We start from the raw sequence: 13,931 nt of genomic DNA on the forward strand, positions 1-13,931 counted from the left end.
AGTCAATTACCGTATGATTTCACCTATATGTGGAATCTAACAAGCAAAATAGAGACAGACTTAGAGAACAGGCTGACAGCTGTGGGGGGAAGGCAATTTTTGGGTGAAGAGGGTGGAGGAAAAAAATAAAAATAAAAAACGTCACGGACAGGACAACAGTGTGGTGACTAGCAGGGAGGCGGAGGAGATTATAGGGGTGACCGATAAATGGTGGTGAACGGAGACTTGACTTGGGGTGGTGAACAGATGATGCATTGTAGAGTTGTGCACCTGAAACCCGTATAATTTTAACCAGAGCCACCCCAATAAACTCAATAAAAAAATTAAAAACTTTTTTACTAGAAAACAAAACAAGAAAAAGATCTATGAGTTTTGATCTCAGAAAACGCAGTCCCCATTGCTCAGCCTGGAGCTGGAAGAACTGGGAAGCGAAGTCCTCAGGACACTGGTCCAAGGCTGGGCGCCACGAGGCAGCGGCGGGGCTGGAGATGAAGAGCCTCAGGAGGACGCCTGTGGGGTGGAAAAGAGGAAGGTAGCCAAGAGGGCCCGTGGTCCCTGGGCGGCATCAGGGAGGAGTCGGTTACGTGAAGAGCACTAAGGCGCCACAGGCGTCCCCGTCCCGCTCGGTGGCCCTCCGCAGCGCCCAGACAGCCAGGCTTCCTCGGAGTCCCCCCCACGGTTACACACACTTCACGTTTCTACTCCCAGACAGCAGGGCTCAGGTTTGTTTTCATTTCATCCCTGTGCCCAGGGGAAGAGCTAACCGGAGACAGGGAGAGACTAGAGGTTTCAAGAAAGGGCTCCGTGAGCTGCTTGCTTAGAAGTACACGTAGGACTGGAGGGCACACCAACACCAAGGAGGTTGGACTTGCGCGACAAAGGTCCTACAGAGAGGCTCCGGCCACCTCCCCGCCGGTTTGCAGGGGATAACAGACGGGTGGCGGGCGTAACACTCCACAGTTTACCCAAGACGTTCACACCTAACGCCAGGAACTCCGAAAGGAAGGAAATGAGGGACCGCCCGCCGAGCAGTGCGCGTGGAGCACGGCTGTGGCCCCATTTCACATTTCACAAGTGTGACAGAGTCCCCGGAGTCACATTAAGTCCGCAGGTTCTCGGAGCGGAGCAGAGCCGAGGTGGGTGGGATGCCACAGTTTCGGGGACTGCAGGCGCGGAGCGTCCGGCCTGGCTCCAGCACCATCCGCATATCCCCGGGGAGCTCGCAAACTGTCCACGGGAACCCTGGGCAGAGATTGCCTGACTGGGCTGTGGAGTCCCCGCGCGCGTCGGAGCGCGCGAAGACACACCAGCGTCCAGCCAGAGCCCGTTAGCGCCCAACTCGCCAACTCCCGGACTTTCGCAAAGCTCCTGCGGGCGGGGGCTCCGCCGAGGAGCGGGCGGCACCATCGCGGCCCGAGAGGGGGAAGCGGCCCGCACCCGGACCCCGCCGCGCCCGGGCGGACCAGAAAGAGCCACGAGAAGGCTGGGGATCGCGGCACACAGCTCTCCGCAGCCGATGTGCGGAGGATGGCACGGGGCGAGCGGCTCGCCGGGGATCGGGGCGACGGGGGCGGCGGCGATCCCCCCGTGGCGGCGACGCGGTGGCTGGGCCCGGCTCCCCGGCTGGCGAGCGGCGGAAGTGCCGCGGAGTTGGAGCGGAGCCGGCGCCGCGGCCGCTTCTCTTCGCCGAGCTGCTGCCGCCGCCGGGCGGACTGGCGGACGAGTGGACCCCGGGGCTGGGGGCCGCGCGGCGGGACCGGCGGGACGCCGCGGGGCTGACGGGCCCTGATGAGGCGGAAGGAGAAGCGGCTTCTGCAGGCGGTGGCGCTGGTGCTGGCGGCCCTGGTCCTTCTGCCCAACGTGGGGCTCTGGGCGCTGTACCGCGAACGGCAGCCCGACGGCACCCCCGGGGGACCCGGGGCCGCAGTGCCCCCGGCATCTGGACAGGTGAGTCCCCCAGTTGTCATGGGGTTGGGAACGGTGTTTCCCCAAATTTACTTGTAGCTTTCGATTTCTTCCTTCCCCTTTTCCTGCCTTCTCAGTGGCAGCGCCAGAGCCTCTTCTGTTCTTTCCATTTTTTTGGATGGAAAATTGAGGCTTGGAGAACGGCAGTGACTTGTCTAGGGTCCCACACCCGTCGGAGACAGAGCCAGGACTAGAACCTGGACCCAGTCTGGGGGGCCGTTTCTCGCCGTAGGTTACCACCCTCCTCCTGCCCGGTGTCCCCTCACCACTCGCAGCATCTCTCTTTTGGAGGATCCTGTCTGCATTCCCGTATCCCGGGATAACTCCATCTTCTGGACATCCTGGTGCTTCTGTTTGGTGTCCGGGTCTTTTCGGCGTTTTCCCCCTACCTGCTGATCCCCGTGTTCCCTGCTCAAGTCAGTTCCTTTCCTGTTTGCCCATCTGCGCAAAGCGACACCCGGGCCTGCCCGCTCTCCCCATTTGTTCACCCTCCCTCCTTCGAATCCCTATTTCTTTCCCAGATCCTGTGGGTCCTTGGAGGATGCAAAGATCATGCTCCCCTTGGAGCTTCAGGCCCTAGAGGTGGGGAAGGGGGTGAGCTCCTGGTCCTTGAGGGGCCTGCTGCCTTTGACCTTCTGGGGGTCCAGAAGTGAAGGTTCTGGTGCAGGAATTCCCTAAATTTCCGAGGCTGTTTGTGCCCAGTGCCCTGAAGATGGAGTATGCATATGCCTTCCTCGTCCCTTCTCAGAGTACCCATGACCCCTCTGAACTTGTCCAGTCTAATAAGGTGTGGTGTTTCTTGTAGCAAAGACTAGGATCTTAATCGTTTCTGCCTCCTCTGAACTCGCCCATGTATACGTGTGTGTTTGCGTGCACTATGTGTCACACATACTGATAGCAGGAGCTCTGTCGGATCCCTGCTGCCCTCGCAGCCACTGGCTCCATCCGTGCCGGTGAAGATGCACCACGGTGAAGATGCACATGCTTGAACTGTTTCATACAGTGGGACATTTCAGATTTGTTACAGGATGTCCTTGTTCCCATGGAAAGTGGATCATTTGTGCATTGGGGTCAGATTTGACGGATCGTTGTCATCAGGGAGAGCAAAGAGGCTGACTTTTCAGCTGATGGTTTTCCTTTCTCTTCCCCATATCAGGCTGCCATACGGGCAGTGTAGCATCTTCAGTGCAGAGGGAGGGCTCATTGCGACAGGGCTGACCAAGTTTGAGTGTAACCTGTCTCTCTGGTAATTGTTGCAAACCATCCTGGAGGGTGTGGGTGATTTTTCTGGTAGAGCTCACTGTTTGACACTAAGGGGCCCAACTCTTTCCTAAATCCCTGGTTCAAACCCTGACAGCCAATGGAAACCCCTCTCCCTTAACTACTGTATTCATGAAATCTTTCTCCTGTCCCGATCCTGTGCCAGCATCAGGGTCAGGAGGTCAGGGTTCTTATCCTCTGCCCTACCATTAACTTGTTGTGTATGTTCTTTACCACCTCCCTGGTTCCTCTCTGAGCCTCCCTTTCTCCTTATGTAAAATGTGGTTATTGGTCCAGCTCTGCCATTCTGTGATACAGTCAGTGAATCAATGAGGAGTACATTGACCACTTTTCTCCTAGGGCAGGAGCCCCTTGTGGCATCTCTAGCTGTGGGGGCACCATACTGGACACAGCTCCAGGTCAAGGGAGAGACTGTCGTGCCCCGGTACAAACTCTCCTTTGTAATAGCTCTAGCTAGTTCTAAAATAGCTCATAACATTCTGCCTCTGCCTGGAGAAAGCCCTCGTATTTCATTTGCTGTGGCTGCCAGAGACGTCCTGATTCTCATTTTCTATAGACCCAGATGTGTAGAGAGAAGGTCAAGGTTAACTGCCAGTTTGGCCTGAGCTTTCAAAGTAAATTACTCACTTGTGCAAGAGGGAATTGATGGAGTAAGGCAGCCTTTTGGGCAGAGAGAGGGAAGCAACAGCTGGGCGCTGCTCAAGCCCTTAACTGAAATGGACAGAGAGGCACATCTGGGAGGGTCTAGTTCTTGTTCTTTTTTTTTTTTTTTTTTTTTTTTGTGCAATATCATGAAGAGGAGGAGGAAGAAGTGAATGGGGTTTGGTGGTGGTGGAAGGAAGTGCCAACTGATTATCCTTGCTTTGAAGAGAATCGCTTTGCTTCCGGGGAGCAGCAGAATGGAGCTGTTTCCCCAATGATAAGCTCTTCTAGATGCTATAGGATTCTGCATTCATCTGCTGCCTTTCAGGAACACCCTGCCAAATTTCCACACAGTCCCCTGTTTGTTCCACTCTCCTGCAGATGCAGCAGCACTGGGCTTGGCCCCCAGTCCCGTGTTTGTATGTCAGCTGGCCTTGAGGGAAGAGGCTGACTTCTCACAGTGACAGTGTTCCATCCCTCATCCCACTGTGCTGGAATGTGCACAGAACACGCCAGGCGGCTGTCTGGGGAGTCTGGCATCTTGAGCACACAGAGCCGCTTTGGACAGGGCTGACCAGTTCTGAGCTCAGCCTGTCGCTCTTGTAATTGTTGAGAATTATCCCAGAGCACCTCGTTGATCTTTCTGGTAGAAATAACTGCTGTGGCTCTGGAGGGAAGTCTGACAGGACTTTATCCAAATGAAAAATATATTCCTTGTGGGTTAGAGAAAAGTTTCTTTGAGGGTAGCAAACGCACTATTTGAGCAGTCCTTGAACTCCTTGATTTCTCCACTGGATTGAAGATTACAGAGTTTTAAATTAAGAGCATTTATCATCTGCTAGAACCGAAGTGTACATAATTGTCATGCTGGCTCATTCTGGGTGCACCTCTGGAGCTGGGTAGGGCAGCTGATTTATAAAGGACACATAATGCTTTTAGATTTCAGCATTCATCTGGCCAGACAACTCAGCTGGCTCCTTTGCAAGCTGCAAAACCAAGCAAGAAAAGCCAGTCTTGAAGCCTTCTTCACTTTGATTTGGGGTTCCCTCTTATTCCTAGCCCCCATCTGCTTAACATCTTGGTTTGATTCTACAGTCTGTTTCATGTTTCAGACTTGGGACCTGGCCATTAAAAACCCATGCTAGGAAATACAATGCAGTCCCTCCCCATTTCTGAGCCGTAATATCTTGTGAGAAATGACTTCATTGGCTAATAGCGATGGAATAGAAATTGGTGGGTTAATGGAATAACAATGACTTAAGTTTCAAGTATCAAGAGTTTTTTTCGTTGTGTCTTTATTTTTCATTGTGAACCTTATTCTTAGAACATTCAGAAATCAATACTTTTTCCCCTTTGTCAGTCTTCCTGGTGGCATGCCTTACCAGTGAGAAAGTTAATGCCATAGAAATGTAGTCTTGGAATGATTTTCTTCCTTGTCCACAGAGTGGCTGGGATCCTTTAGATGGCTATCACTTCTCTGTCTGCATGCTCAGCTGAAACCTGATGCCACAGGAGAAGGGTTGTTGAAGTACCTGAGCAAATCTGGCACCGTGTTCTTTCTCTGATTCTGAGCTTGCAGTCTCCCAAGGAGCCCAGCGGAGGAAGGCCTGGGAACAGAGGCCTGGGTTCTAGTTCTCTCCCCTTCCCTAAGCTTGCTGTGCAATCTTAGGAAAGTGATTTAACCTCTCTGGGCCTTGGGTTCCTTATCTGTGAAGTGCGGGTTTACAGTCAGAAGGGGAAAGGTAACTGTGTTACAATGGTGCTTCCCCTCCCCTGGCCAGGGCAGACATTGCTAAGCAAACTCATTTGTGATGTAGGGAATGAATACCATTAGGACTTTTCCAACGCTACTGTCCTGGAGTTTGGTGAGTTTGTTGGGAAGCATATTGGAAAGGCCTGGAGAGCAGCAGTGTGCTGAACCAGACCTCCGTACCTAACTTGAGATGCAGCCACGACTTAGAGATGTGTCCGTAGCCTAAGGCCTCTCTCAGGCTGGCGTCTAAGGATGTTCAGCTTTTAATCTGTCTGCTCCAGTGACAAGATAAAAACTAATTGAATCAGGAATGAAAACAAAGGCCCGTTTGAAAGATAACCATCTAGCTTGCTAACTGTACCTTGTCCACAGTCACCTCTTACACAGAGATGGCATCAAAATCTCATCGCTTAAAAACTCCTGTAGGCAAACTTAGCAGCCAGAAATATGTCCCATGGCAGCTAATGCTCACGATGCAATTTGCAGTGGTTTTTTACTTCGCATACATTTAACCCTCTATATCCCATGTATGTGTCAGAGCCAGTAAAAGAAGAGCTGCTGGAAAAGGCTCTGCCCCCAGGAAGACTGAAATAACAGTCTTGCTTCTCTGAAAACCACTATCCTCAAAGGAGGTAGCCTATCTGTGCCTGAGTTCCTGGGGCCAAGGAGTGCGTTGTGGCCGCCTGTCCCAGAAATATCATAAAGTAGGAACCACATCTTTTAGCACATAGCTTAAGTCAGGGCACTTGTAAGACAGTCAGACAGTGTTTGCTCAGTGATGGTATGTATCAGGGCAAGAAGGGGACTCCAGAAGTCATCTAGTCCAACGCTTGTTTTATTAGTATAGAAACGGAGGCCCAGGAGAGGGGAAATCGGTTCACAGAGAGGGGCATGCAGAGCAGAACCCAGTTCTTCTCCAAATTTTTATTGTGTTTGACTGTGAATCTTCTTCCCTCCACATGCTAATATTTGATCCTTCTCTCCCATTATTTTCCTCATGAGCCAAGGTTATAACTCCCAGTTTTGGAGGCCAGTACTTCCTGAGACCAACTCTCTGCTGGACTTACCTGGCTTTAAAATTTTCTTTTTATAGTTTTAAAGCAAGTAAAATGGGTTCAATTTTAAGGTGGCAAAGGGATGCAGCTTGGGAATTAGAGCAGTTGAAAGGACGCATCGCACGTGGCGCCATTACTGCTATCCGCGGCAGGCAGAGCTCATCTCAGCTTAAGAGCCACCTCAGATGCTTGGTCAGCTGCAGGAAACAGAATGAATTAAGCCTCATGGTCTGAAACGAGTACGGGAATTTATTTATTAGCTCCTGTTATCACAACTGACTTCAGGTATGGTGTGATCCAGAGGTTCCTATCCTAGACTGAGCCCCCATGGTGGCCAAAAATGGTTGCAGCTCTTTCTAATCTCATAGCCACACCCAGATCCTAGAAGGAAGAGTCTGTCTTCCCTGATCGCTTCCGTAGAAGAGAAACAAATTTTTTTCCTATAAGCCTTCCCAAGATCTCCTTAGGTATTATTGGCCCAACTGGGTTATGTGCTCTCTGAACCAGTCACAGTTTATGCTGATAGATTTAACTCACCCTGAAGCTAGGGGTCAAGTCAGGCCACCCAAATCCTAGGAAGAGTAATTCCCCAGAGAAAAATCTGGGTGCTCTTGTGGGGAGGAAGGGAAATGAAATCTGGGCAGGATGCCAACAAATGTTCGCTTCAGAGCCTGCTGACACCGCGTCCCAGGCGGTTACTGTTGAGGAATCAGACTTGGTCCTTTGCCATCCTGGGCTCAGTTTGGATCACTGAACCTGCAGTCTAGGGTTCTGCTCATCTAGGCTCTGCGTACTGCCCCCACCGCCCCACCCCGGCTGTGATGATGAACTCCGTGGGGCTCAGTTTCCTTGGGTGCAAACAGCTTGCCGTCCTGGAGTAGAAGGTTGAGCTGCGGAGCCGCTGAAAGCTGCCTTCATTTCATCTTACTTACGACTTCTGTTGCCGCCTTCCTTCTCCCTCGCAGACGTCCTGAGAGCTGCCCCCCTTCCTTGACACACACACACACATGAAAAGTCAATTCATTGAAAATTTCTCTCAGACTGAACAAGAGCTTCTGTCTCTTCAGCTTTGACTTTTTTCTGCCTGGCCCTCTGAGCTGGAGGAGGCGGAGTGTTCATACTTTGGAAGCTAGAGGAAGCTAAACAATTCCGCTTGCTGGGGAGGGTGGGTGTATATTTATGCGTGTGTAGCTTTCTCCCCATGCGTCTCTCTTATCTTTGGATGGTTCCTGTTTGCTGCCCTCTGCTGAGTGCAGATAGGAGAAGGAAGGGGAAAAAAGCAGGCCCATTTGTTTTTTTCCCTTTGGTTTTTAGAGAATTTTGAGTTTCAAGTGCTGAGTTTTCTTGAGTTTGGTGATAAAAGCCACATCATAAAATGATTCTAAGAACGATGATACCGAGCATGATAATGTTAATAATAATGGCAGCTATCATTTATTTAGCACTTATTCTGCTAGGCAATGGATGAAATAGGCCCTTTACCTGTACAACCTGTCAAGTAGTCACAATCATTCACAGGTAGGAGCAGATGAGGGAACGGATCCCCCTGGATGAGACACTGGGGGGCAGTTCGTAGGGTCTGAGGCAAGGTGGGGAGGGATGCCTGTATTGTTATTGTCTGGAAGGTGAGCGATCCCAGCCTGGGAGGTCAGCCTAAGGGCACAGCAGGGCCGGAAGGTCTCTAATGATTGGGTGTGGGGAGGCTGTGCTCAGGCTGATCTTGGAGCTCCACTCCCTGAGTCTGAAATCGGAAGCAGTTGTCAGGGAGAGACCTTGTTGCTTCCTGTCCTGGAAGAGAACCCACATCCTCTGCTTCCTTCTAGGAAGCATTCTGTGGTCGCTCTGGGGTTTCTCACAGGTCTTAGATGCCCCCAGAGCTGATTTTCTCATCTGCCTACTTAGAGCAAAGGCCCTTCCAGGAAGGCACAGCCTGGTCTGTCTTTCTGCTTCTCCCCCGTGCACCTGCCAGTGTGTCCCCCATGCCTCTGGGACTCCACACACACTGCGCCCCTGCCTCTGACACCCTTCTTTCCTGGTACCTAAGCCTGGTTTGCCCGGCTATGGCAGCCTGGGGTAGTAAGGGTGAGTCCGGGGTCTCAGAGCCCCTCATGTAAATATGTTTTGCAGCATAGTAATCGTTTTTAATTCGTCCAGACTGGCTGCTCCTGTAGGCAGGAGCTAGCTTCTGTCTGTCTCAGTCAGCCACTCTTGTTTGCCCAAAACATTTGAAGAAGACTGAAGAAACAAGCGAGTGAATGTCATGGTCAGGAGTCAGTACCTGCTGGCCTAGTGCAAGAATGGTTCTTCTCCATTGCAGACTGCAGGGCCCATTTCCACAGACCACTGAGGGGTGGGCCAAGGAACCCTGTGTTTCACAAATGCTGTTGAGAGAGCATCAGGGAACTCTCCTCTCTGCCCCAGCTGGCCAGCACCCCCAAGAGGCAGCCCTCGCCTTCCCCAGGGGCTCACACTGCTCTCCCTGCTCAGGGACCTGCCTTTGAAGGTCTGTTCCTGGGGAGTGGGTTTGCCTGCAGTACCCTGAGTTGCCAGCCAGCAGTCCCAGGGGAGCCCTGTGGAGCCTGTGGTTTGTGGCACAGTGTCAGGTGCAAGCAGCTCAGGGTCAGGGTCAGGGTTTGAGATTTCAGACCTGGGATGGGCAGTAAGTGCCCTTTGAAAATACCTCTGCCGTGGGCTACAAGGACCCTGGGGGCCCTAAAGGTTTGTTTGCCTCCGAGGGCCATGGTCTGTTGCCCTTGCAGGACGGGAGCTCTGTGGTGGTGGGGGGAGCAATGGTACTGAACCTGGGGCCTGCTTGGGAAGGGGTGGCATTATAGAGACCCGAAGAGCATCTCCGTTGAGCGGGAGAGTGTGGGATTGGGGACCAGGCCCAGCTCTGCCGCTTGCTAGCTCCATTTCCAGCCTCTGGAGCTGCAGCCTTCCTCTGCTGAAGTGAGCAGAGCGACCGCTGCTTCACAGTGCTGTGGGGATGGTGAGGTTACATTCAGGATGAGAAAGCTGAGGTGCAGAGTGACATGTCCTCAGCTAGAAAGTGGTGGCAACAGGATTCCAGCCCTGGCGTCCTGTGCAGAGTGGAGCACACAGCCCGGGGCTGCTTTTGCTGCCTTGCCAGCCCCTGGCCCTGTGGCCTTATTGAGTCCATGCTCTTCCCCTGGACGCGAGGCCACAGTGGAGGGTTATCACTGAGGCCTTAGCTCTGGAAAGTTCTTCCCTTGGTTGCACACCCAGGTGGCACCGCCAGGGCAGATCACAGCAGCCCCATGTGGCTCCTGGGAGCCTCACCGGACAGCCCTCCATTAGAGAGCCCACTTCTCAGGGTTATGTGTCTGTGCGGGTCTCCCCCATGGGTTGCAATGTCAGCCTCCTTGAAGAGACAGGCTGCTGAGCAGAGGTGTCTGGGGGGGGCTTGGGGGTGGGGCCTGGGCAAAGGTGGTTTCTTAAAGGGAACAGGTGGCAAACATCTGGTGGGGGTGTGTGTGTGAAAATTACTTCCTGCTGCTAAAGCACATTGTATGTGCTCAGCTGAACTGTTATTTTTGCAAGTTTCCTCCTGAGTATTGATCAGAGTCAGCTGCTGACAGTTAAAATGTGTATGTGTGTGCACATCTATTTGTGAAATAACCAGGTTCTAAATTTGGCACCTAACTTTAGTGAAAAGTTAGTGATTCTGTTGTTGGGGAATGAGGGTCTGTAGTTTGCATTCCTGGTTATTTTATTGATAATAAACCTTAATGGCTATCTTCTTCGGAAAACTTATTTTATTACTTTATTTGACCTTTATATTACTTTTTAAAAACTTTATATGTACTTTAATGGAGGTTGTAAACTGGTGGCCTGTGGGCACGTGTGGCCCAGAGATGTTTCGTGTGCCTCACCTCATCCTGGCCCATAGATGTCTGGGTGTCTTTATCTTTAACAGCCAAAAAGAGGAGTGTCTTTATTTTTAACTGTTAGTAAATTATCAGCACCTAAACATTGGGAAATATTTCACATTAAAACAATAATCTCATTTTCGGCTTTTGGGGAAAAATGGGAAGTCTGGCATCAGGGCCCCGGTTCCGCTGTCACAAAAAGTGGCTGGGTCTGGGTAGCAGCCGCCCCCGCCCCCAGGCCCAGCTCTCAGTTGGCCACGGTCCCTGACATACTTTGTGGTCTCAAACCTGGATTCTGCACCCTTCACACAGCTGGCCTGGCCTCTGGAGACACTTGAGTTTGGGAGCCCTGCTTTATAACCTTTATAACCAGTTAGTTCTTTTTATCTCATGGTGGAGGCAGGATGGGGCTTATGGCCCCCACTTTAGAGATTAAAAAAACAAGGTTCAAAGAGCATAAGTGATACGACTACTCACAGAGCCAGTAAGTTGAGGCTAATCCTCAGCTGCGTCAGGGGCCGCTGTAGGTTTGTTAGAAATGGAGCACAGGGTCTGCTTTGTTTTCTGCCGTGTGCTTCCTGGAATGTCAGCAACCCCCAGAACGTGCATTCCTGTTCCTGGGGGGCAGGGGTGCGAGGGGTCTGTGAAAGGAGAGGAAAGATGGCATTCCCAGCCGCAAGGGCACTTCCCACTTTCCCGTGGGTGAGGGGGCCTTCATGGCATCTGGGGACATTTCAGGAAAAGAGAGAGCCTGTGTGAGGGCAGTGCGGGGCCCCAGAGCTAACCAGAGGTGACAGTTCAGCTGAACACAGCCACCCAGGGCCCTCTGCCAGGGCAGGGGTGGCTGCAGCTCCACTCCCCTTCAGGAACCTTCCCTTGCGGGTTCCAGTGGCTGCTGGTGTGACAGTGGGTCATGGTGTGGGCCACCGTCGGTGTGGCAGCCAGTCCCGGGCTGAGGGCGAGGTTCTCTCTGAGTTCTGGCCGTTAATTTCTTGGGCTGCTGCTGCGTGCCCTGCACTGTGCCCAGCTCATTTCACCAGGTTATAACCCAGGAGGTGAGTGCTCATAGCTGCACGTGGGAGCAGTGAGGCTCAGGAAGCTTCAGTAGCTTCCAGGAATGCACAGGCAATAAGCGGGGGAACTGAAACTCAGACTTCCGACTCTCAAATTTGTGCTCTTAACCACCATGCTTTATGGATGCCTGTGGCAAGTCATTTAACCTGTCTTGGCCTCCATTTCCCCTCCTGTGAAGTGGGAATAGTACCTTCCTGGCAAGCGAGCAGAGTGCGGATAATTCTTCCTGTCCCCCTCGCTTCGGGCCATTGTCAGAGATTGCTGTCTGCTGTCAGGCAGCCAAGGGCCCTGCCAGGGAACAATGGGCACATTAAGAAGGCTGCTAGGTGCCAAGGGGGAGGAATTAAAGGGACATTTGATTAGTTGTAACCCTAATTGTCAGGCTTTTGTTCTCTCTCTTTCTTTTCCCTCTGTAGCAGTTAAGAGGCAAGAAAGCCTGGTGCAGGTTTCCTCCCTCAGTGGTTGTGGGGGCTCTCTTTGACTTGGGGTGTATGTCTCTCTCACTCCTCTCCTTTTCTCATCCCTTCTTTCTGCATGTCTCTCTCTCTCCCTCCACTCCCATCGCCTCTGCTGTGACGTGTCTCAGCAAATACGATGAGGGATGAGACCGAAGAAGCCACAAGACAACTGCTGTGGAATCCACGATTCCAAGGGACAGTCTTTCATCTTGTCCCATCCCCCAACCTCATCCCTCCCAAATGGTCAGCCATCTTTGGCCTGAACACCTTCAGTGTTGGGGAACTCACTGCCTGTAGTTCAGCAGAGTCCTCGATGATCTGCCCTGGCCCAGGGAGGCTGAGAGGATTTCCTGAGTGCCTACTACACGTCTTTTAGGCTCCTCTCAAATCTTTTTTTCCCCAGAAAGTCTGCTCTGGTCTTTCCAGTTAGACCCAATTTCTGTCTCTTAGAAATGCTTACAGAATGTAATCTGTACATAAGTGATGTGGGTGTTACGTGCTGTGTTTTGCCGTTTCTGAAGGCAGAGGGAGGTAATGTTGAAGGAGCCGTTGCAGCTGGACAGCCCCTTGGGTGAGCGTCCAGCTGAAGAAAAGGGACCCCAGAGAACTGCCATGTGGGTCCTAGGTGCCTCCATTTTCTAGAAGGTCCATCTCCAAATGTATTATATATCTATTCTTTTAGTCCAGGGAATATTTATGTGTTGTGGGCCATGTGGGCTCTGCCGTGACTACTCAGCTCTGTCATTATCGTGTGAAAGCAGGCAGAGACAATACATGAATGGATGAACATGTTGTGTTCCAATAAAACTTTATTTGCAAGAACAGGCAGCAGGCTGGATTTAGGAAATAGGGTCATTGCTGATGTATTTAGTTAAGATGAGAACATGCTGGACTAGGGCAGGCCCTTAATCCCATGAGACTGACTAGTGTCCTTGTGAGACGGAAGACACAGAGAGGGAAGACGCCATGTGACGCCTTAGGCAGAGGTTGGAGTTTCCCCGGGGGTAGCTGGAAGAGGCTTTGGAGGGCGCGTGGCCCTGCCAACACCTTGATTTCCAGTTGGCAGCTTCCAAACCTGTAAGACCATAGGTTTCTGGTGTTTTAAGCTCCCTAGTCTGTGGTACTTTTTTAGGAAGCCCTAGGAAACCAGTATATGGACCATCTTCCATTTTCTCATTAGATTGTTTTGTGTGTGCGCACAGGCGTGTGTTTTGTGTTGTATTTGGGCGGAGTGGATAAAACACTTTGCAAAGGCAGGATAACTGTCTTAATCTCTTCTAGGGATTTTGATCCCTTTTTAATTCATGGGAAAAATCCTCTCTTCCTATGAAGGATTAGCGTATTACCCTGCATATATGTATTCTTTAACTAAAGCTACTCTCCTTGTTAATAGATAAACCTCTTTTTTTTTTTTTTAACTTAGCTCAGTCTTCAGTACCAATGAGTAAACACATGGTATGTGCTGCCCCTTATTTAACTGTCTTATCTTTCTTTTTCTGAGTTCCAACTGCCATTATTTCAACAATTTCTTTTTAAACTGGGTCGCAACGCAGTTGATTTGGGGGGTTACTATGTGGTAGGTACAGGAAACAGCCCATGCCTTTGGAGAGCTCCAGGTCTGCCAGGGGGCATGGACAAGTTCATGGTGATGTAGTGCACATGGCAGAGCATTCTCATACTATAGGAGGAGTCAGCCTGGCGACATGAGTGTGAGGAGGAGCAGAATGCACTGGTTGAGGTCCGGATGGACTTTTGAAAGGTGGTGGCTCTTAAGGTGGCCCTGAGAAAGGTTAGGAATATAGAAAAGTGTCCA

At 51.4% G+C, this 13,931-nt stretch overlaps 1 protein-coding gene across 1 annotated transcript in view; it reads left to right on the plus strand.

The window, feature by feature from the left end:
* The first annotated feature begins 1,664 nt into the window (after positions 1–1,664).
* Positions 1,665–13,931, plus strand: part of GALNT10 (polypeptide N-acetylgalactosaminyltransferase 10) — a 165,378-nt gene continuing 153,111 nt past the window's right edge. The window contains exon 1 of the mRNA XM_090288469.1: positions 1,665–1,947. Coding sequence (XP_090144595.1) covers positions 1,789–1,947 — 159 coding nt within the window. The 5' untranslated portion in view covers positions 1,665–1,788. The remainder of the gene's footprint in view (positions 1,948–13,931) is intronic.

The sequence above is a fragment of the Furipterus horrens genome, unplaced genomic scaffold (genome assembly GCF_987537825.1).
Source record: "Furipterus horrens unplaced genomic scaffold, mFurHor1.1.pri manual_scaffold_10, whole genome shotgun sequence".
NCBI classification, from domain to species: domain Eukaryota; kingdom Metazoa; phylum Chordata; class Mammalia; order Chiroptera; family Furipteridae; genus Furipterus; species Furipterus horrens.